Source organism: Tachyglossus aculeatus, chromosome 18 (genome assembly GCF_015852505.1).
Source record: "Tachyglossus aculeatus isolate mTacAcu1 chromosome 18, mTacAcu1.pri, whole genome shotgun sequence".
Taxonomy (NCBI): Eukaryota; Metazoa; Chordata; class Mammalia; order Monotremata; family Tachyglossidae; genus Tachyglossus; species Tachyglossus aculeatus.
The window spans coordinates 37091652-37114876 of NC_052083.1; the positions used below are offsets into that span (position 1 = coordinate 37091652).

The 23225-nt window shown below is 47.6% G+C and overlaps 2 protein-coding genes across 3 annotated transcripts in view; both read left to right on the top strand.

The window, feature by feature from the left end:
- The window catches only part of ARMH1 (armadillo like helical domain containing 1), a 49470-nt gene extending 39754 nt beyond the window's left edge, over positions 1 to 9716 (top strand). The window contains exons 9-12 of the mRNA XM_038760356.1: positions 2006 to 2135; positions 4980 to 5057; positions 8328 to 8484; positions 9406 to 9716. Of these exons, the coding sequence (XP_038616284.1) occupies positions 2006 to 2135; positions 4980 to 5057; positions 8328 to 8484; positions 9406 to 9617 (577 nt within the window). The 3' untranslated portion in view covers positions 9618 to 9716. The remainder of the gene's footprint in view (positions 1 to 2005; positions 2136 to 4979; positions 5058 to 8327; positions 8485 to 9405) is intronic.
- A 3319-nt stretch (positions 9717 to 13035) lies between these two features.
- KIF2C (kinesin family member 2C) overlaps positions 13036 to 23225 on the top strand; it is a 38130-nt gene continuing 27940 nt past the window's right edge. For both annotated transcript variants that reach the window (XM_038760652.1, XM_038760653.1), the window contains exons 1-4: positions 13036 to 13172; positions 18016 to 18110; positions 21108 to 21215; positions 22554 to 22602. In XM_038760652.1, coding sequence (XP_038616580.1) covers positions 13109 to 13172; positions 18016 to 18110; positions 21108 to 21215; positions 22554 to 22602 — 316 coding nt within the window. In that variant the 5' untranslated portion in view covers positions 13036 to 13108. The remainder of the gene's footprint in view (positions 13173 to 18015; positions 18111 to 21107; positions 21216 to 22553; positions 22603 to 23225) is intronic.

The following is a 23225-nucleotide window of genomic DNA, read 5'->3' on the forward strand; positions in this document are numbered from 1 at the left end:
GTAACCTCCCCAGCACTTAGAACAGTGCTTTGCACATAGTAAGTGCTTAATAAATGCCATTATTATTATTATTATTCTCTGGGCCTCATCTGGAAAATGGGGATGAAGACTGTGAGCCCCCTGCGGGACAACCTGATCACCTTGTAACCTCCCCAGTGCTTAGAGCAGTGCTTTGCACATAGTAAGCGCTTAATAAATACCATCATCATCATCATTATTATTATTATTATTCTCTGCGCCTCATCTGGAAAATTGGGATTAAGACTGTGTGCCCACCCCTTGGGTCAACCTGATCACCTTGTAACCTCCCCAGTGCTTAGAACAGTGCTTTGCACATAATAAGTGCTTAATAAATGCTATTATTATTAGTAGTAGTAGTAGTAGTAGTGCGGAGCCAGACACGTAATAAGCGCTTAACAGATATCATCACTATCAATCAATCAATCGTATTTATTGAGCGCTTCCTGTGTGCAGAACACTGGACTAAGCGCTTGGGAAGTCCAAGTTGGCAGCATCTAGAGACGGTCCCTACCCAACAGCGGGCTCACAGGCTAGAAGGGGGAGACGGAGAACAAAACCAAACATATTAACAAAATAAGATAAATAGAATAGATATGTACAAGTAAAATAAATAAATAGAGTAATAAATAGAGTATTAGTATTAAAGTAAAATAAATACATAAATAGAGTAATAGAGTATTAGTATTAAATAATAATAATAATGGCATTTATTAAGCGCTTCCTATGTGCAAAGCACTGTTCTACAGATACAAGGTGATCAGGTTGTCCCACATGGGGCTCACAGTCTTCATCCCCATTTTCCAGATGAGGGAACTGAGGCACAGAGAAGTTAAGTGACTTGCCCGAAGTCACACCGACAAAGTCACATTGTGACAAATACCACAAAAAAGGTCATTCCCAGCCCCCCCAGGCCTTGATGGAACCACTTTCTCCCCCTCCCCAGCATGGGGCTCACAGTCTTCATCCCCATTTTCCAGATGAGGGAACTGAGGCACAGAGAAGTGAAGTGACTTGCCCGAAGTCACACCGACAAAGTCACATTGTGACAAATACCACAAAAAAAGGCCATTCCCAGCCCCCCCGGGCCTTGATGGAACCACTTTCTCCCCCGCCCCAGCATGGGGCTCACAGTCTTCATCCTCACTTTCCAGATGAGGGAACTGAGGCACAGAGAAGTGAAGTGACTTGCCCGAAGTCACACCGACAAAGTCACATTGTGACAAATACCACAAAAAAGGCCATTCCCGGCCCCCCCGGGCTTTGATGGAACCACTTTCTCCCCCGCCCCAGCATGGGGCTCACAGTCTTCATCCCCATTTTCCAGATGAGGGAACTGAGGCACAGAGAAGTGAAGTGACTTGCCCGAAGTCACACCGACAAAGTCACATTGTGACAAATACCACAAAAAAGGCCATTCCCAGCCCCCCCAGGCCTTGATGGCCCCACTCTCTCCCCCGCCCCAGCATGGGGCTCACAGTCTTCATCCCCATTTTCCAGATGAGGGAACTGAGTCACAGAGAAGTGAAGTGACTTGCCCGAAGTCACACCGACAAAGTCACATTGTGACAAATACCACAAAAAAGGCCATTCCCGGCCCCCCCCAGGCCTTGATGGAACCACTTTCTCCCCCACCCCAGCATGGGGCTCACAGTCGTCATCCCCATTTTCCAGATGAGGGAACTGAGGCACAGAGAAGTGAAGTGACTTGCCCGAAGTCACACCGACAAAGTCACATTGTGACAAATACCACAAAAAAAGGCCATTCCCAGCCCCCCGGGCCTTGATGGAACCACTTTCTCCCCCGCCCCAGCATGGGACTCACAGTCTTCATCCCCACTTTCCAGATGAGGGAACTGAGGCCCAGAGAAGTGAAGTGACTTGCCCGAAGTCACACCGACAAAGTCACATTGTGACAAATACCACAAAAAAAGGCCATTCCCAGCCCCCCCAGGCCTTGATGGCCCCACTCTCTCCCCCGCCCCAGCATCTTGGTCCGCGGCTCCGAGGCCGTGGCGGAGGAGCTGCTGCAACTTCAGGTGGTGCATGGACTACTGTATGCCATGGGCAACCAGGACCACACCAATTCCCAACGGCTGGCCAGCCTCTCCCTGGAGGTGAGCGGGGCTGGGGGAGGCCACCTTGGGAAGGACGCAAGGCGGGAAGGGGGACCGGCCTTCCCAAGGCGGAAAGGGGGACCGGATGAGTTTTAATTCGATTTGTTCGACGCCCTTCACACCGCTCTCCATGTTCTGTTTTGTCATTCCTTCATTCAGTCGTATTTATTGAGCGCTGACTGCGTGCGGAGCACTGGACTAAGCGCTTGGGAAGCACATCTAGAGACGGTCCCTACCCAACGGTCCCTTCAAGGCCCTACAGAGAGCTCACCTCCTCCAGGAGGCCTTCCCACACTGAGCCCCTTCCTTCCTCTCCATCCCCCCATCTTACCTCCTTCCCTTCCCCACAGCACCTGTATATATGTTTGTACATATTTATTACTCTATTTATTTATTTTACTCGTACATATCTATTCTATTTATTTTATTTTGTTAGTATGTTTGGTTTTGTTCTCTGTCTCCCCCTTCTAGACTGTGAGCCCACTGTTGGGTAGGGACCGTCTTTATACATTGCCAACTTGGACTTCCCAAGCGCTTAGTACAGTGCTCTGCACACAGTAAGCGCTCAATAAATACGATTGATGATGATGATGTGAGCCCACTGTTGGGTAGGGACTGTCTCTATACGTTGCCAACTTGGACTTCCCAAGGGCTTAGTACAGTGCTCTGCACACAGTAAGCGCTCAATAAATACGATTGATGATGATGATGTGAGCCCACTGTTGGGTAGGGACTGTCTCTATACGTTGCCAACTTGGACTTCCCAAGCGCTTAGTACAGTGCTCTGCACACAGTAAGCGCTCAATAAATACGATTGATGATGATGATGTGAGCCCACTGTTGGGTAGGGACTGTCTCTATATATTGTCAACTTGGACTTCCCAAGCGCTTAGTACAGTGCTCTGCACACAGTAAGCGCTCAATAAATACGATTGATTGATTGATTGATTGATGATGATGAACAGTGGGCTCACAGTCTAGAAGGGGGAGACAGAGCGTCCGTCTCCCCCTCCTAGCCTGTGAGCCCACTGTTGGGTAGGGACCGTCTCTATCTGTTGCCGACTCGGACTTCCCAAGCGCTCAGTACAGTGCTCTGCCCACAGTAAGCGCTCAATAAATACGACTGAATGAAGGAATGAATGAAGGGAGCGAGCGCGCTGCCGGGACGGGAAGGGAAAGGACCTAGGAGTGGGATACGGGCAGGGACTGTGTCCGCTAATTCTTGTTATTCTTCTTATTAATAATAACAACGGTGTTCGTTAAGTGCTTACTATGCCCCAGGCACTGTCGCAATAATAATTGTGGTATTCGTTAAGCGCTTACTATGGGCCAGGCACTGTATTATGCGCTGGGGTGGATACAGAGAAGCAGCATGGCTCAGTGGAAAGAGCACGGGCTTTGGAGTCAGAGGGCAGGGGTTCGAATCCCCGCTCCGCCACATCAATCAATCAATCAATCGTACTTATTGAGCGCTTACTGTGCTCAGAGCACCGTACTAAGCGCTTGGGAAGTCCAAGTTGGCAACATCTAGAGACAGTCCCTACCCAACAGTGGGCTCACAGTCTAAACGGGGGAGACAGAGAACAAAACCAAACATACTAACAAAATAAAATAAATAGAATAGATATGTACAAGTAAAATAAATAGAGTAATAAATATCACGTCTGCTGTGTGATCTTGGGCAAGTCACTTCACTTCTCTGAGCCTCAGTTCCCTCATCCGTAAAATGGAGATGAAGACTGGGAGCCCCCCGTGGGACATCCTGATCATCATCATCATCATCATCATCAATCGTGTTTATTGAGCGCTTACTATGTGCAGAGCACTGTACTAAGCGCTTGGGAAGTACAAATTGGCAACATATAGAGATGGTCCCTACCCAACAGTGGGCTCACAGTCTAAAAGGGGGAGACCGAGAACAAAACCAAACGTACTAACAAAGTAAAATAAATAGAATAGATATGTACAAGTAAAATAAATAAATAAATAGAGTAATAAATATGTACAAACATATATCCGTATATACAGGTGCTGTGGGGAAGGGAAGGAGGTAAGATGGGGGGATGGAGATGGGGTATCCTCCCCCGCCCCCGGCAGCGCTTACAGCAGTGCTTTGCACAGAGTAAGTGCTTAACAAATCATCATCATCATCATCATCAATCGTATTTATTGAGCGCTTACTATGTGCAGAGCACTGTACTAAGCGCTTGGGAAGTACAAATTGGCAACATCTAGAGACAGTCCCTACCCAACAGTGGGCTCACAGTCTACAAGGGGGAGACAGAGAACAAAACCAAACGTACTAACAAAATAAAATAAATAGAACAGATATGTACAAGTAAAATAAATAAATAAAGTAATAAATATCACATGTCTGCTGTGTGACCTCGGGCAAGTCACTTCACTTCTCTGAGCCTCAGTTCCCTCATCTGTAAAATGGGGATGGAGACTGGGAGCCCCCCGTGGGACATCCTGATCACCTTGTATCCCCCCCAGCAGCGCTTAGAGCAGTGCTTTGCACAGAGTAAGCGCTTAACAAACGCCGTCATTAGTTAATTATTACAAGGAAATCGGGTTGGACACAGTCCCCGTCCCACGTGGGGCTCGCGGCCTCAATCCCCGTTTGACCGACGAGGTCACCGAGGCCCAGAGAAGCGGAGCGGCTTGCCCAAGGTGGCACAGCAGGCGAGCGGCAGAGCCGGGACCGGAACCCATGACCTCCTGGCCCCCAGGCCCGGGCTGTAGCCGCTGGGCCACGCTGCTTCAGGGCTCTCGGCAAATAGCGTTCAGTAAGTCCAGTTGATCGGTGTTGGTAATTCCCCGCCCCTCACTCTCTGGCTGCAGGCCTTGGTGAAGATGTTCCCTGTCGTGCAGGAGCAGGTGAAGATGGCGATGGGGGAGACGCTCTTCCAGCTCTTCATGGTAAGGCCACCCTGGAAACTCCAGCGGCCCGGAAGGAAAGCGGCCCTTTGGGAGTCCTCCAAAGCCCACCGCCCCCGCCAAGGAGGGCCTGAGCCATCATCATCATCATCGATCGTATTTATTGAGCGCTTACTATGTGCAGAGCACTGTACTAAGCGCTTGACAAAACCAAACATACTAACAAAATAAAATAGAATAGATATGTGCAGGTAAAATAAATAAATAAATAAATAAATAGAGAATAAATATGTACAAACATATATACATCATCATCATCATCATCATCATCATCATCAATCACATTTATTGAGCGCTTACTATGTGCAGAGCACTGTACTGAGCGCTTGGGAAGTACAAATTGGCAACATATAGAGACAGTCCCTACCCAACAGTGGGCTCACAGTCTAGAAGGGGGAGACAGAGGACAAAACCAAACATACTAACAAAATAAAATAAGTAGAATAGATATGTGCAGGTAAAATAAATAAATAAATAAATAAATAGAGAATAAATATGTACAAACATATATACATCATCATCATGATCATGATCATCATCAATCACATTTATTGAGCACTTACTATGTGCAGAGCACTGTACTAAGCGCTTGGGAAGTACAAATTGGCAACATAGAGAGACAGTCCCTACCCAACAGTGGGCTCACAGTCTAGAAGGGGGAGACAGAGGACAAAACCAAACATACTAACAAAATAAAATAAATAGAATAGATATGTGCAGGTAAAATAAATAAATAAATAAATAAATAGAGAATAAATATGTACAAACATATATACATCATCATCATCATCATCATCATCATCAATCACATTTATTGAGCGCTTACTATGTGCAGAAAACTGTACTAAGCGCTTGGGAAGTACAAATTGGCAACATCTAGAGACAGTCCCTACCCAACAGTGGGCTCACAGTCTAAATGAGTCGGAGGGCTCCCCTCCAGCCTGGCAGCTGCCCTTCCCTTGGCAAAACCAGCTGGGTCCATCCGTCCTCGCGGGAGCGGGAGGGGGGATGATGCCCACGTGCAGGCGTCCACTACAGTCAGACCCGGTTGTCCTGTGGGATTCTGGGAACGTCCAGGTGGGCCGCCAATGTGCCGCCGGAGATTCCAAAGTGGCAAACTGACGACGTGGCCTTCCCCTCGTCCCCCTCTCCATCCCCCCGTCTTACCTCCTTCCCTTCCCCACAGCACCTGTATAGATGTATATATGTTTGTACATATTTATTACTCTATTTATTTATTTATTTTACCTCTACATATCTATTCTATTTATTTTATTTTGTTAGTATGTTTGGTTTTGTCCTCTGTCTCCCCCTTCTAGACTGTGAGCCCACTGTTGGGTAGGGACTGTCTCTATATGTTGCCAATTTGTACTTCCCAAGCGCTTAGTACAGTTTTCTGCACATAGTAAGCGCTCAATAAATGCGATTGATGATGATGATGATGATGTATATAGGTTTGTACATATTTATTACTCTATTTATTTATTTTACCTGTACATATCTATTCTATTTATTTTATTTTGTTTGTATGTTTGGTTTTGTTCTCCGTCTCCTCCTTTTAGACAGTGAGCCCACTGTTGGGTAGGGACTGTCTCGATATGTTGCCAATTTGTACTTCCCAAGTGCTTAGTACAGTGCTCTGCACATAGTACGCGCTCAATAAATACGATTGATGATGATGATGATGATGTATATATGTTTGTGCGTATTTATTACTCTATTTATTTATTTATTTTACCTGCACATATCTATTCTATTTATTTTATTTTGTTAGTATGTTTGGTTTTGTTCTCTGTCTCCCCCTTTTAGACTGTGAGCCCACTGTTGGGTAGGGACTGTATATGTTTCCAACTTGTACTTCCCAAGCGCTTAGTACAGTGCTCTGCACATAGTAAGTGCTCAATAAATACGATTGATGATGATGATGATGATGTATATATGTTTGTACATATTTATTACTCTATTTATTTATTTATTTTACCTGTACATATCTATTCTATTTATTTTATTTGTTAGTATGTTTGGTTTTGTCCTCTGTCTCCCCCTTCTAGACTGTGAGCCCACTGTTGGGTAGGGACTGTCTCTCTATGTTGCCAACTTGTACTTCCCAAGCACTTAGTACAGTGCTCTGCACACAGTAAGCGCTCAATAAATACGATTGATGATGATCATGATGATCTTACCTCCTTCCCTTCCCCACAGCACCTGTATATATGTATATATGTTTGTACAGATTTATTACTCTATTTATTTATTTATTTTACCTGTACATATCTATTCTATTTATTTTATTTTGTTAGTTTGTTTGGTTTTGTCCTCTGTCTCCCCCTTCTAGACTGTGAGCCCACTGTTGGGTAGGGACTGTCTCTCTATGTTGCCAACTTGGACTTCCCAAGCGCTTAGTCCAGTGCTCTGCACCCCGTAAGCACTCAATAAATACGATTGATGATGCTGATGATGATGACTGTCTCTCTATGTTGCCACCTTGGACTTCCCAAGCGCTTAGTCCAGTGCTCTGCACCCCGTAAGCGCTCAATAAATACCATTGATGATGATGATGACTGTCTCTATATGTTGCCAACTTGGACTTCCCAAGCGCTTAGTCCAGTGCTCTGCACCCCGTAAGCGCTCAATAAATACGATTGATGATGCTGCTGATGATGACTGTCTCTCTATAATAATAATAATAATAATGATGGCATTTGTTAAGCGCTTACTATGTGCAAAGCACTGTTCTAAGCGCTGGGGGGATGTAAGGTGATCAGGTTGTCCCATGTGGGGCTCACAGTTTTAATCCCCATTTTCCAGATGAGGTAACTGAGGCTCAGAGAAGTTAAGTGACTTGCCCAAGGTCACACAGCAGACATGTGGTGGAGCCGGGATTTGAACCCATGACCTCTGACTCCAAAGCCCGGGCTCTTTCCACGGAGCCATGCTGCTTCTCATGTTGCCAACTTGGACTTCCCAAGCGCTTAGTCCAGTGCTCTGCACCCCGTAAGCGCTCAATAAATACGATTGATGATGCTGCTGCTGATGACTGTCTCTCTATGTTGCCAACTTGGACTTCCCAAGTGCTTAGTCCAGTGCTCTGCACACAGTAAGCGCTCAATAAATACGCTTGATTGATATTGATCAATCAGGGGTGTTCAATGAGCGTACACTATGTGCCAAGAACCGTACTGAGCGTTTGGGAGAGGATGGTACCCCAGAACCGGCGGGAAAGCGCTTAAGGTCGCTGCGGTTGTTTTCTAGAGCAACATTGAAGATTTTTACCTCACCATGGACCCGGTCCAGGCTGCGATCCTGACCTCCAATAAAGCCGACATCCTCGCCGATGAAGCTGGGGACGAGGAGTGCCGGGGACCCCAGCTTGCCGCCACTCAGCCAAGGACCGGAACTTCAACCGGCGGTATTTACTGAGCACTTACTATTTCTGGAGCACTGTATTAACTGCTTACTATTTGTAGAGCACTGTATTCACTGCTTGGGAGCGTACAATACAACAGAGCCGGCGGACACGATCCCTGTCCGCAGTCCCCCTCTCCATCCCACCGTCTTACCTCCTTCCCTTCCCCACAGCACCTGTATATATGTATATATGTTTGTGCATATTTGTTACTCTTATTTATTTATATTACTTGTACATATCTATTCTATTTATTTTATTTTGTTAGTATGTTTGGTTTTGTTCTCTGTCTCCCCCTTTTAGACTGTGAGCCCACTGTTGGGTAGGGACTGTCTCTCTATGTTGCCAACTTGGACTTCCCAAACGCTTAGTACAGTGCTCTGCACACAGTAAGCGCTCAGTAAATACGATTGATGATGATATATATTTGTACGTATTTCTTACTCTATTTTACTTGTACATATCTATTCTATTTATTTTATTTTGTTAATATGTTTGGTTTTGTTCTCTGTCTCCCCCTTCTAGACTGTGAGCCCACTGTTGGGTAGGGACTGTCTCTCTATGTTGCCAACTTGGACTTCCCAAGCGCTTAGTACAGTGCTCTACACACAGTAAGCGCTCAATAAATATGATTGATGATGATATATATTTGTACATATTTATTACTCTATTTATTTTACTTGTACATATCTATTCTATTTATTTTATTTTGTTAATATGTTTGGTTTTGTTCTCTGTCTCCCCCTTCTAGACTGTGAGCCCACTGTTGGGTAGGGACTGTCTCTAGATGTTGCCAACTTGGACTTCCCAAGCGCTTAGTCCAGTGCTCTGCACACAGTAAGCGCTCAATAAATACGATTGATGATGATGAAGTAATATATAATATTTCAAGCTGCGGAAACCTCTCGCCTTTTTGTGTCGTAGGAGGAGAGAGCCTCCAGAGTCCCCCCAAGCCCCTTCCCTCCGCTCAGCCGAGAGCCAGGAGCAGTTCCCCCAGCTTGGAGCAGAAGGGAGAGGAAAAGGAAGAAATGGATGGTTTTGAGGCTGGGGAAGAGGAGAAGGTGGAGGCCGGGGGTCTCGGCCTCAAAAACCGCCCTGCCCCACGCGGCCCTGCCAACCGGCGGCGAGATTTTTAAACCAACGCTTGTAACCGGACAAGGAGAAGCCACGGAGGGGGCCAAGAACGTGCCAACAGGGAGACGGATTTCCCCTCCCTGGTCTGGCTGGGTAATCAATGATTAATCATTCATATGATTTTTATATAATTAATAAATGATTAAATAAATAAATGCCAAGCAATTTATTTAATTTATTTAATAATCAATTCAGTTTATTATTATTTTAATCATTATTAATCACCATCAACAATAATAACGATTATTAATTATTAATATTATAATATCACAATAATAACATTAATAATAATTAGTTATCGATTATTTAGTTTATTATTAACATTACTATTAATCATCATTAATAATATATTTTAATTAATAATATAATAATTTATTATCTATTATTTGTCATGTAATTACATAACCAATAATTATAACAATATAATAATTATTAACTATAATTATAAATTATTAATTTAATTATTATTAATTTATTTTATCGTTTTATTTAATTTATTTAATGAATAAATAAATGCTAAGTGCTTAGTACAGTGCTCTGCACATAGTAAGTGCTCAATAAATACGACTGATGATGATGAAATGATCAGTTATCTGGAATAATAGGTAATAAATGATTAAGTATTTATATAATTAATAAACGATTAATGATCTGGAAATGGTTAATTATTACCTCCAATAGGTAATAAATGATTAATTTACCAATAATGAGCAGCTGGTAAGCGGCGGAGACACTCCAGGCTGGGTTCCTGGGCTGTGGGAGAGAAGACCCCATTTTGACCCCCACTGAAGCCCACCTCTGTCATCATCATCATCATCAATCATATTTATTGAGCGCTTACTGTGTGCAGAGCACTGTACTAAGCGCTTGGGAAGTACAAATTGGCAACATACAGAGACAGTCCCTACCCAACAGTGGGCTCACAGTCTAAAAGTCACTTCACTTCTCTGGGCCTCGATTTTCCCCCTCTGTAAATGGTTTAAGCACCTGCTCTCCTGCTTGGACTGAGAGCCCCATGTGGGACGGTCAATCTTATTGAGCACTTTACTGTATGAAGAGCGCTGTACTCAGCCCCCCCGGGAGAGTACAATATTTAACAGAGTTGAGTGCAATGTAACAGTGATAACATATTAAAGTTGTATCTACCCCAGCGGTGCTTGGCACAGAGTAAGGGCTTAAGTCATACCAGTATTGTTATTATTATCATTGGGAGGCTGTGAGCCCACTGTTGGGTAGGGACTGTCTCTATATGTTGCCAATTTGTACTTCCCAAGCGCTTAGTACAGTGCTCTGCACATAGTAAGCGCTCAATAAATACGATTGATGATGATTAGGAGGCGGAGGAAACAGAAAAGAAGGAAAAAGATGGTTCTGGGGTTGAGAAAATAATAATAATGACGGCATTTATTAAGCACTAACTATGTGCAAATCCCTGTTCTAAGCGCTGGGGGAGGTTACAAGGCGATCAGGTTGTCCCACGGGGGGCTCACAGTCTTCATCCCCATTTTCCGGATGAGGTCACTGAGGCCCAGAGAAGTGAGGCGACTTGCCCAAAGTCACACAGCTGACAATTGGCGGAGCCGGGGTTTGAACCCGGGAGTGCTTGTAAGGAACAGTTCACAGAATGGGGCCTGTTTAGCTAGAGAGAAGCTAAGGGGTGGCTCCGACACGTTTCCGACTTGGAAAGGGTTTTAGGGGAAAGGTGGCAGGGAACCGGAACAAAGCGATGGACTGAAAAATGAAAACGCTGAAGAGATTTTAGTTGAAAATGAGGAAGATCTTCCTTATCAGGGATCATCTCCCCTCATAGAGTGTAAGCTCCTTGTGGGCAGAGAACTTGTCACTTTGGTATTTCCCAGGTCCAATCGGGTGGCCCTCACTAAGTACGATTAATGGCGGTATTCAGTGTTTAGTACATAATAATAGTGATGATGGTATTTAGTAAGTGCTTACTACATAATAATAATGATGATGGTATTTAGTAAGTGCTTACTATGTAAGCGCTTAATAAATGCCTTTATTATTATTATATTATTATTATTATTATTTTATTTGGTTCCTCATCGTTCCCTCCTCGATTACAGGATCTCCCGGGAGGCCAACGCCTATTGCTCACCTACCCTGTCGTTGATCCCTGCATACAATGGAGTCGGTTATGCCCCTTCTGCTGGAGTACGTGGTTAAGGTGGACTAGAGAAGGACAGAAAAAGAAAAGGGAAAGAAAAAGAAAGGGAAAGAAAAGGGAAGGAAAGAAAAAAAGGGAAAGAGAAAGAAAAGACAGGGAAAGAAAAAGAAAGAAAAGGGAAGGAAAGAAAAGAAAAAGAAAGAAAAGGGAAGGAAAGAAAAGAAAAAGAAAGAAAAGGGAAGAAAATAAAAAGAAAGGGAAAGAAAGAGAAAGAAAAGAAAGGGAAAGGGAAAGAAAAGGGGAGGAAAGGGAAAGAGAAAAAGAAAGAAAGGGAAAGAAATAAAAAGAGAAAGATAGAAAAAGAAAGGGAAAGAAAAAGAAAGAAGAGGGAAGGAAAGTAAAAGAAAGGGAAAGAAAGGGAAAGAAAAAGAAAGGGAAAGAAAGGGAAAGAAAAAGAAAGGAAAGGGAAGGAAATGAAAGGGAAAGAAAGAAAGAAAAAGAGGGAAAGAAAGAGAAAGACAAGAAAGGGAAAGAAAAAGAAAAAAGGAAAGAAAGAAAAAGAAAGGGAAAGAAAGAAAAAGAAAGGGAAAGAAAAAGAAAAGAAAGGGAAAGAAAAAAGAAAAGGGAAGGAAATAAAAAGAAAGGGAAACAAAGGGAAAGAAAAAGAAAGAAAAGGGAAGGAAAGAAAAAGGGAAAGAAAGGGAAAGAAAGAAAAAGAAAAAAGAGAGAAAAAGATAGAAACAGAAAGGGAAAGAAAAAGAAAGAAAAGGGAAGGAAAAGGGGAAAGAAAGAAAGGGAAAGAAAAGGGAAGGAAAGAAAAAGAAAAACAGAGAAAAGGGAAAGGAGAGGAAACAAAGAAAAAGAAAAAAGGGAAGAAAGGAGAGGGAGCGATGGAGGGTATATGTTTGTACAGACTTATTACTCTATTTTACTTGTACATATTCAATTTTCCATTTATTTTATTTTGTTAATATGTTTTGTTGTCTGTCTCCCCCCTCTAGACTGTGAGCCCGCTGTTGGGTAGGGACCGTCCCTCTATGTTGCCAACTTGGACTTCCCAAGGGCTTAGTCCAGTGCTCCGCACACCGTAAGCGCTCAAAAAATACGATTGAATGAATGAAGGGGAGGCGGCCCGAACTACAGTTCCCGGCAGGCTCCGCGCGCGGAGAGCGGAAGTGAGGGCGGGGTTCCGTGACGTCAGCCTCCGGCGCGCGGGATTTAAACGTCGGCGGTTGGAGCCGGCTGCGTGGGGGACCCGATTTGCCGGGTCGCTCTGTCTCCTGTCCTGGCCGCCTGTCTGTCCGTCCGTCCGACCGACCGTCTGTCTGTCTGTCTTTGGGGCTCCGCTGTGGCTCGGCAAGGACCGGGATGAACACGACGCTGCTCAGCCGCCTCCTCCCCGGCCTCACCATCAAGATACAGCGCAGTAACGGTGAGGGGGGCGGGGCCTGGAGCTGTCCATCACCGCCCCCGACACGCCCTTTATTGGGCTGCCGGAGGAACTGCGCGTGCGCGGAAGCCTTCTCGGCCCCCCCCCTTTCTGTACTCCTTGAGGAGCTGCGCGTGCGCGGAAGCCCTCTCCCCCCCTTTTCTGTACTCCTTGAGGAGCTGCGCGTGCGCGGAAGCCCTCTCTTTCCCCCCCCCCCCTTTTCTGTACTCCTTGAGGAGCTGCGCGTGCGCGGAAACCCTCTCTCCCCCCCACCCCCTTTTTCTGTACTACTTGAGGAGCTGCGCGCGCGTGGAAGCCCTCTCTTTCCCCCCTCCCTTTTCTGTACTACTTGAGCTGCGCGTGCGCAGAAGCCCTCTCTTCGCCCCTTTCTGTACTACTTGAGGAGCTGCGCGTGCGCGGAAGCCCTCTCTTCCCCCACTCCCTTTTCTGTACTACTTGAGGAGCTGCGCGTGCGCGGAAGCCCTCTCTCCCCACCTTCTCTGTACTACTTGAGCTGCGCGTGCGCGGAAGCCCTCTCTTCCCCCACTCCCTTTTCTGTACTACTTGAGGAGCTGCGCGTGCGCGGAAGCCCTCTCTTCCCCCCTGTCTGTACTACTTGAGCTGCGCGTGCGCGGAAGCCCTCTCTCCCCCCTTTTCTGTACTACTTGGGGTGCCCTCTCCCCCCTTTTCTGTGCTACTTGAGGAGCTGCGCGTGCGCGGAAGCCCTCTCTCTTCCCCCCTTTTTCTGTACTCCTTGAGGAGCTGCGCGTGCGCGGAAGCCCTCTCTTCCCCCACTCCCTTTTCTGTACTACTTGGGGTGCCCTCTCTCTTCCCCCTTTTCTGTATTACTTGAGGAGCTGCGCGTGCGTGGAAGCCCTCTCTTCCCCCCCCCCCGTACTACTTGAGGAGCTGCGCGTGCGCAGAAGCCCTCTCTTTCTCTCGCTCTCCCCCCCTCCCCTCTTGAGGAGCTGCGCGTGCGCGGAAGTCCTCTCTCCCCCCGCCCTTTTCTGGGCTGTTTGAGGAGCTGCGCGTGCGCGGAAGCCCTCACTCAGTCGTATTTATTGGGCGCTTACTGTGTGCAGAGCTCTGTACTAAGCGCTTGGGAAGTCCAAGTTGGCAACACATAGAGGCGGTCCCTACCCAACAGTGGGCTCACAGTCTAGAAGGGGGAGACAGGGAACAAAACCAAACATATGAACAAAATAAAATAAATAGAATAGATATGTACAAGTAAATAGAGTAATAAATACGAACCAATCAATCAACCAATCGTATTTATTGAGCACTTACTGTGTGCAGAGCACTGTACTAAGCGCTTGGGAAGTCCAAGTTGGCAACATATAGAGACAGTCCCTACCCAACAACGAGCTCACGGTCTAGAAGGGGAGACAGACAACAAAATATACTAACAAAATAAAATAAATAGAATAGATATGTACAAATAAAATAGAGTAATAAATATGTACAAACATATATACATATATACAGGTGCTGTAGGGAAGGGAAGGAGGTAAGATGGGGGATGAGGAGGGGGAGAGGAAGGAGGGGGCTGAGTGTGGGAAGGCCTCCTGGAGGAGGTGAGCTCTCAGTAGGGCCTTGAAGGGAGCTAGCTAGAAACCCTCTCTCTTCCCCCACCCTTTTCTGTGCTACTTCCAAGCACTGTTCTAAATGCTGAGGTAAAAATAATAATAATGTTGGTATTTGTTCAGCTCTTACTATGTGCCAAGCACTGTTCTAAGCGTTGAGGTAATAATAATAATAATAATGTTGGTATTTGTTAAGTGCTTACTATGTGCCCAAGCACTGTTCTAAGCGCTGGGGGAGATACAAGGCAATTAGGTTGTCCCACATGGGGCTCACAGTCCTCATCCCCATTTTATAGGTGAGGGAACTGAGGCCCACATGGGGCTCACAGTCTTCATCCCCATTTTACAGATGAGGGAACCGAGGCACAGAGATGTTAAGTGACTTGCCCAGAGTCACACAGCTGACAAGTGGCGGGTAGAGACAAGGTCATCAGGTTGTCCCACCTGGGGCCCACAGTCTTCATCCCCATTTTCCAGATGAGGTAACTGAGGCCCAGAGAAGTTAATCGACTTGCCTAAAGTCACATACCAGACAAGGGGCGGAGCCGGGATTAGAACCCACGACCTCTGACTCCCAAGCCCGGGCTCTTGACGCTAAACCACACTGCTCCCCGGAAAGTCCTGGCAAGTCACTTCACTTCTCTGGGCCTCAGTTCCCTCATCTGGAAAATGGGGATGAAGACTGTGAGCCCCCCGTGGGACAACCTGATTGCCTTGTATCTACCCCAGTGCTTCGAAGAGTGCTTGGCACCTAGTAAGCGCTTAACAAATACCATCATTCTTATCTACCCCAGCGCTTAGAACAGTGCTTGGCATCTAGTAAGCACTTAACAAATACCATCATTATCACTATTATTATTATTATTTTTTATTATGATGAGAAGAATACCATCTATTCATCCAATCGTATTTATTGAGCGCTTACTGTGTGCAGAGCACTGTACTAAGCGCTTGGAAAGTATAATTCTGCAATAGAGACAACCCCTGTCCACACTGGTTTTACGGTCTAGAAGGGGCTTACTAGGACCTGGGACTTGCTCACCTCCCCTCCCTGTGCCTCAGTCTCCTCATCCATCAAATGGGAAGGGAAATGCCTGCTCTCCTTCCCTGTTAATTTGTGAGCGTTGAATCATACTTATTGAGTGCTCACTGTGTGCAGAGCACTGTAATCCCGGCTCTGCCACATCTGCTGTGTGACCTTGGGCAAGTCACTTAACTTCTCTGAGCCTCAGTTCCCTCATCTGGAAAATGGGGATGAAGACTGTGAGCCCCACGTGGGACAACCTGATGACCTTGAAACCTCCCCAGCGCTTAGAACAGTGCTTTGCACAGAGTAAGCGCTTAACAAATGCCAACATTATTATTATTACTAAGCGCTTGGGGGGGTTCATTTTATTAATGATGTGTATATACCTATAATTCTATTTATCTATTTTGATGGTATTGACACCTGTCTACTTGTTTTGAAGCAGCAGAGAAGCAGCGTGGCTCAGTGGAAAGAGCCCGGGCTTTGGAGTCCGAGGTCATGGGTTCAAATTCCGGCTCCGCCAATTGTCAGCTGTGTGACTTTGGGCAAGTCACTTCGCTTTTCTGGTCCTCAGTTCCCTCATCTGTAAAATGGGGATTAAGACTGTGAGCCCCCCGTGGGACAACCTGATCACCTTGTAACCTCCCCAGTGCTTAGAACAGTGCTTTGCACATAGTAAGCGCTTAATAAATACCATTATTATTATTATTACACCACAACAATAAACAGACACATTCCGTGTCCACAACAACCTTCCACGTCATAATGTCAGGGCTGTGCCTCCTCTGATTATCTTGTATCGACCCCTGCTCTTAGCATAGCTGGAGAAGCAGCGTGGCTCAGTGGGAAGAGCCCGGGCTTTGGAGTCAGAGGTCATGGGTTCGAATCCCGGCTCCTCCACATGTCTGCTGTGTGACCTTGGGCAAGTCGCTTCACTTCTCTGCGCCTCAGTTCCCTCATCTGTAAAATGGGGATTAAGACTGAGCCCCACGTGGGACAACCTGATCACGTTATATCCCCCCCAGCGCTTAACAGTACTTAATAGTAAGCGCTTAACAAATGCCATTATTATTATTATTATTATAGAGGAAGCACTTGGTACCATCGTTCTTATTAAAATGGGCCTCTTGTTATGTCGTGACGTTACGTAGGGAAAAGAGCCAATAAAGGATGACCTACCTGCGTGTCCAGGGGCCTTGGCGTGGGGCACGTTTTCTCCATCTTCCCCTTCTTCACAGACAAATAGAGGAGAGCGGTGGGATAGCGCTGCTTATTCATTCATTCATTCGTTCAATCGTATTTATTGAGCGCTTACTGTGTGCAGAGCACTGGACTAAGTGCTTTGGGCAACATACAGAGACGGTCCCTACCCAGCCACGGGCTCACAGTCTAGAAGGGGGAGACAGACAACAAAACGTGAAGACCAGATTCTCTGCCCCCCACACACAAACAGCGGATTTTGCGGTTAATATGTCTCGTTCTCCGTCTCCCCCTTCTAGCCTGTGAGCCCGCTGTTGGGTAGGGGCCGCCTCTAGATGTTGCCAACTTGGACATCCCAAGCGCTTAGTCCAGTGCTCTGCACACAGGAAGCGCTCAGTAAATACGACTGAATGAATGAACGAGATCCCCTCCGAGCCCGGCGGTCAGGATCGTGACGCAGGCGGCCTCGGTCGCCACTGACGGGCACGAATCCTTCCCCAAACCCCCCAGCCCGGGCTGTGTAGTAGCACCCTCGCTCTCCCCACCTTCAAAGCCTCACTGAAGACCCATCTCCATCAAGAGGCCTTCCCCGACTAAAGCCCTCCCTTCCTCTTCTCCCATCCCCAATTCTGCGATGCCCTGGCGCTTGGATTTATTCACCCCACAGCGCTTCCATTCATCGCCATAATTATGTAGATTTGTATCCATCTCCCCTTCAGGACGGTAAACTCCTCGAGGGCAGGGATGGCGTCTCCCAACCGTGTCGCGTCCCTCTCTCCCAAGTGCTTAGCCCAGTGCCCTGCACCCAGGAAGCCCTCAGTCAATACCATTTGGGGCATTTTCTCCAAACATCCCTTGCCCGGTGGGGATGCAGTCGTGGAATTTCTCGTGTTCTCTCTCGCTCCTCCTTCTGACTGCTCGCTCCGGGATGGAAAAGACGTCGTCTCCATCCTTCGGTTTCTTGCCTTCACCGAGAGCCGCCCCCCGTTCCTTCCGCTCTGTAACGGGTCCCCCCCCCACTTCTCCACTCTAGGTTTAATCCACAACGCCAATGTGATGACGGTGAACTTGGAAACCTCTTCCGTGTCCGTCGAATGGGCCGAAGGCGGAGGCACGAAAGGGAAAGAGGTACAACCGGCTTATTATCCGTCCCCCCCCCACCGCCGATCTTCCCACCTGAAGGATTAGTCCGCTACCGTCTCGCCAGTCTTGGAATTAAAAGTTGAGCAGCAGCTGCTGGGTCATTCCCCTTCCCTCTTAGAAGTAATAGTAATTATGGTATTCTTGAAGCGCTCACTAAGGGCCAGGCACTGTACTAATCAATCAATCAATCGTATTTATTGTGTGCAGAGCACTGTACTAAGCGCTTGAGAAGTACAAGTTGGTACTAAGCGCTGTAGTAATTCATTCATTCATTCAATCGTATTTATTGAGCGCTTACTGTGTGCAGAGCTTGGGAAGTACAAGTTGGCAACATATAGAGACGGTCCCTCCCCAACAATGGGCTCAGTAATCCAGCGCGAAGGCCGTCACCACCTCGCCACGGTAGGGTAGCTTTTTCGGCCTCGTCGCCGGGGCACAGCCCGGAGAGCAAAATTCCCGGATGACGGAATCGGGGAATGCCGGAGTTTTTGGAGCAAACTCGGGTTGTAAAGCCGAGCTGGGTTTTGCTCCTGTGCTTCCGTGCCGCACCCTCCCTTCTTATGTCGCTGGGAGGAAGGGGAGGATGGAGGCTTGGGGGTGGCCAGGTGGGTATATAGGCCCCTGAGCTCCTCAGGCTCGGCCGGCTGCCACCGAGGGTTTCTTGCGGGGGTCTTTCTGCGAGCCCCCAAGTCGAGAGGTAAACCAGAGTGGGCATCTTGGGGCCCCACTTGGGTAAGTCACCTCTCTGGGCTTCAGTTACCTCATCTGTAAAATGGGCATTGAGGCTGGGAAACATCCGTGGGACAGGGACCGTGTCCAACCTGATGTCTCAGTGGAAAGAGCCCAGGCTTTGGAGTCAGAGGTCATTCATTCATTCATTCAATCGTATTTATTGAGCGCTTACTGTGTGCAGAGCACTGTACTAAACACTTGGGAAGTACAAGTTTGCAACATAGAGAGACGGTCCCCTCCCAACAGCGGGCTCACAGTCTAGAAGGGGGAGACAGACAACAAAACAAGACATATAAACCAAATAAAATAAATAGAATAAATATGTACAAGTAAAATAAATTAATAGAGTAAGAAATATGTACAAAGATATATACCGGTGCTGTGGGGAGGGGAAGGAGGTAAGGCGGGGGGGGGGGATGGGGAGGGGGAGTAGGGGGAGAGGAAGGAGGGGGCTCAGTCTGGGGTTAGGGTCTGAGGGAACATTTTTGAAGTTGATAAAATCATGATGGGTCTTGATAGGCTGAATGGAATTGTCCGCCAAACTGCACAATACCAGAGAAGAATACAGAGAAGCAGCGTGGCTCAGTGGAAAGAGCCCGGGCTTTGGAGTCAGAGGTCATGGGTTCAAACCCCGACTCCGCCAATTGTCAGCGGTGTGACTTTGGGCAAGTCACTTCACTTCTCGGGGCCTCAGTCCCCACATCTGTAAAATGGGGGTTAAGACTGTGAGCCCCACTTGGGACAACCTGATCACCTTGTATCCCCCCCCAGCCCTTAGAACAGTGCTTTGCACATAGTAAGTGCTTAACAAACGCCATCATTATTATTATTATTATTATTATTCTTTGGGCCTCAGTTCCCTCATCTGTAAAATGGGGGTGAAGACTGTGAGCCCCACGTGGGACAACCTGATCACCTTGTATCCCCCCCCAGCCCTTAGAACAGTGCTTTGCACATAGTAAGCGCTTAACAAACGCCATCATTATTATTATTATTCTCTGGGCCCCAGTTCCCTCATCTGTAAAATGGGGTTGACGACTGTGAGCCCCCCGTGGGACAACCTGATCACCTTGTATCCCCCCCAGCGCTTAGAACAGTGCTTTGCACATAGTAAGCGCTTAACAAATGCCATCATTATTATCATCCTGTATCTTCCCCAGTGAGCACTTACCATCATTACTGTCCAGCCAATTTGTCTGTACCCGCCCCAGCGCTTAGTACAGTGCCTGGCACAGAGGAAGCGCTTAACAAATACCATTATTATTATTATTATTTTCCCATTTGGGCTGTAGCGTTGGCAAGTGGCACCTTGGCGACGAGCAGCCCCGGTCAGCGACGGAGCTCCAGCCCGCCTAGGAATCAGCCGTGCCCTTCCCATCAATAGTACCGAGGCAGAGCTTACCCTGGGAGAAGCACTGTGCTAAGAGGGAAGCAGTGTGGCCCGGCAGAAAGAGTCCGGGCCGGGAGTCAGAGGGACCTGGGTTCTAATCCCAGCTCTGCCACTCGTCTGCTGGGTGATCTTGGGCAAGTCGCTTCACTTCTCCGGGCCCGAGTTACGTCGTCTGTAAAAGTCTGTGAGACCGGGACCGCGTCCAACCCACCCCAGGGCTTAAAACGGTGCCTGGCATATAGGAAGCGCTTAATAAATACCATCTAAAAACCCAAACAAACGGGCGCTCTTGCACTTTGGGGTGGTTTTACTGACTCCGACTGGGAGTTAAGGTGTCTGAACCAATTCCTCCTCTTGAGCTGGGATGTGGGCAAGGGATGACGTCTGCCCGCCTGGGATTGTGACGTCACTGTTGGCAGGAGCCGAAGGGGCAGAGCGGCCAAGCGAGGGGGGCACGCCAGGAAACCTAAGCGGAGCCAGTCACTTGCCCGGGGGTGTCCTTTAAATATCCTCTTTTCCAGTGCCCCCCATCAGAACAACGATCAGCTGGGTGGGTGAGTTAGCCCGAGACTTTTTTAGGCAAGTTAGTACAGGCCTTCAGAGCTCAGGGGTCCCCGGGGTCTTTTTGGGCCGACGGCTTGACTCGGTTCTCCACGCCGTCCGGTCCTCGTCGTTCCCAATCGGCCGTGGCCGAGCTGGGGTTTGGGAACCATCCATTCGGGGCCATCATCGCTCCGAGAGGCATCTTCCCGTCTCCCGCCACCCCAAGCTACCGGGGAACCCACCGCGGCGTCTGGCTTCCCCTCCGAACGGGGGGAAGGCGGAGGTGTTTCTGAAAACTGTCGCTTGGTCCGTTGCAGATCGACTTTAATGATGTGGCGGCAATAAATCCAGAGCTCTTACAGCTCCCTCCCATTCCCACGCATTTGAAAGGCAACTTGCCCCTCCAGGAGAACGTCACTGTGCAGGTAGGTTGGCGAAGAGCCCTCGGATGTGGCGGTGGATTTGGGGGGGGGGGGGGGGGGGTGTTTGGGGGTGGTGGGGCTGTTTTTCCCCCTTCCCGAGCAGCAGCGTGGCTCAGTGGAAGGAGCCTGGGCTTTGGAGTCGGAGGGTTCAAATCCCGGCTCCGCCAACAGTCAGCTGTGTGACTTCGGGCTAGTCACTTCACTCCTCTGTGCCTCAGTAAAATGAGGATTAAAACTGTGAGCCCCCCGAGGGACAACCTGACAATAATAATAATGATGGCATTTATTAAGCACTTACTCTGTGCCAAGCGCCGTTCTAAGCGCTGGGGAGGTTACAAGGTGATCAGGTTGTCCCACAGGGGGGCTCACAGCCTTCACCCCCATTTTACAGATGAGGGAACCGAGGCCCAGAGAAGTGAAGTGGCTTGCCCAAAGTCACACAGCGGACGACTGGTGGAGCCGGGATTTGAACCCATGAGCTCTGACTCCAAAGCCCGAGTTCTTTCCACTGAGCCACGCTGCTGCCCATATCACCTTGTAACCTCCCCAGCGCTTAGAACAGTGCTTTTCATTATAATCATTATTATTATTTTGGGGGCCGGGGGTGCTGTGGATAATAATAATAATAATGGCATTTATTAAGCGCTTACTACGTGCAAAGCACTGTTCTAAGCGCTGGGGAGGCTACAAGGTGATCAGGTTGTCCCACGGGGGGCTCACAGTCTTAATCCCCATTTTACAGATGAGGGAACTGAGGCACAGAGAAGTGAAGTGACTTGCCCAAAGTCACACGGCTGACAATTTGCAGAGCCTGGATTTGAACCCATGACCTCTGACTCCAAAGCCCGAGATCTTTCCACTGAGCCACACTGCTGTAGCCCTCGGAGCTCTGAAATCAATCAATCATATTTATTGAGCGCTTCCTGTGTGCAGAGCACTGTACTAAGCGCTTGGGAAGTCCAAGTTGGCAACAGATAGAGACGGTCCCTACCCAACAGTGGGCTCACAGTCTAAAAGGGGGAGACAGAGAACAAAACCAAGCATACTAACAAAATAAAATAAAAAGAATAGGTATGTACAAGTAAAATAAATAAAGAGAATAAATAGAATCAATCAATCAATTGTATTTATTGAGTGCTTACTGTGTGCACAGCACTGTACTAAGCGCTTGGGAAGTACAAATTGGCAACATATAGAGACAGTCCCTACCCAACAGTGGGCTCACAGTCTAAAAGGGGGAGACAGAGAACAAAACCAAACATACTAACAAAATAAAATAAAATAGAAGGGCTCGCTATCCCAAGCGAGGGCTAGCCAAGTCCCCCTTGCCTCTCTTACCAGAAGCAGAAACGCCGGTCGACTTTCTCCAAAATTCCTGCTCCGAAAGAAGGTAAGAGCGTCTCACCTGTGGCTTGTGTCGGGGGGAAAGGGATTGGGCCGGGGGTCTGTCGGTAACCACACCGCCCTGGGGCTCCGTCCTCCCGGACTTTGGCTCTCCCCTCGCCTCCCGGGCGAGGAGGGGGCAGCTACCCGCCTTCGCTGACGCCGTCGGCCTGGCCGGAAAGTGCCCAGAAGCCTTTATTCATTCATTCATTCATTCATTCATTCATTCATTCAATCGTATTTATTGAGCGCTTACTGGCTGCAGAGCACTGGACTAAGCGCTTGGGAAGTCCAAGTCGGCAACGCATAGAGACGGTCCCTACCCAACAGCGGGCTCACAGTCTAGACGGGGGAGACAGACAACAAGACAACACATGTTAATAAAATAAATAGAATAAATATGTACAAGTAAAATAAATAATCAATCGTATTTATTGAGCGCTTGCTGTGTGCAGAGCACTGGACTAAGCGCTTGGGAAGTCCAAGTTGCCAACATAGAGAGACAGTCCCTACCCAAACGTGGGCTCACAGTCTAAAAGGGGGAGACAGAGAACAAAACCAAACGTACTAACAAAATAAAATAAATAGATATGTACAAGTAAAATAAATAGAGTAATAAATATGTACAAA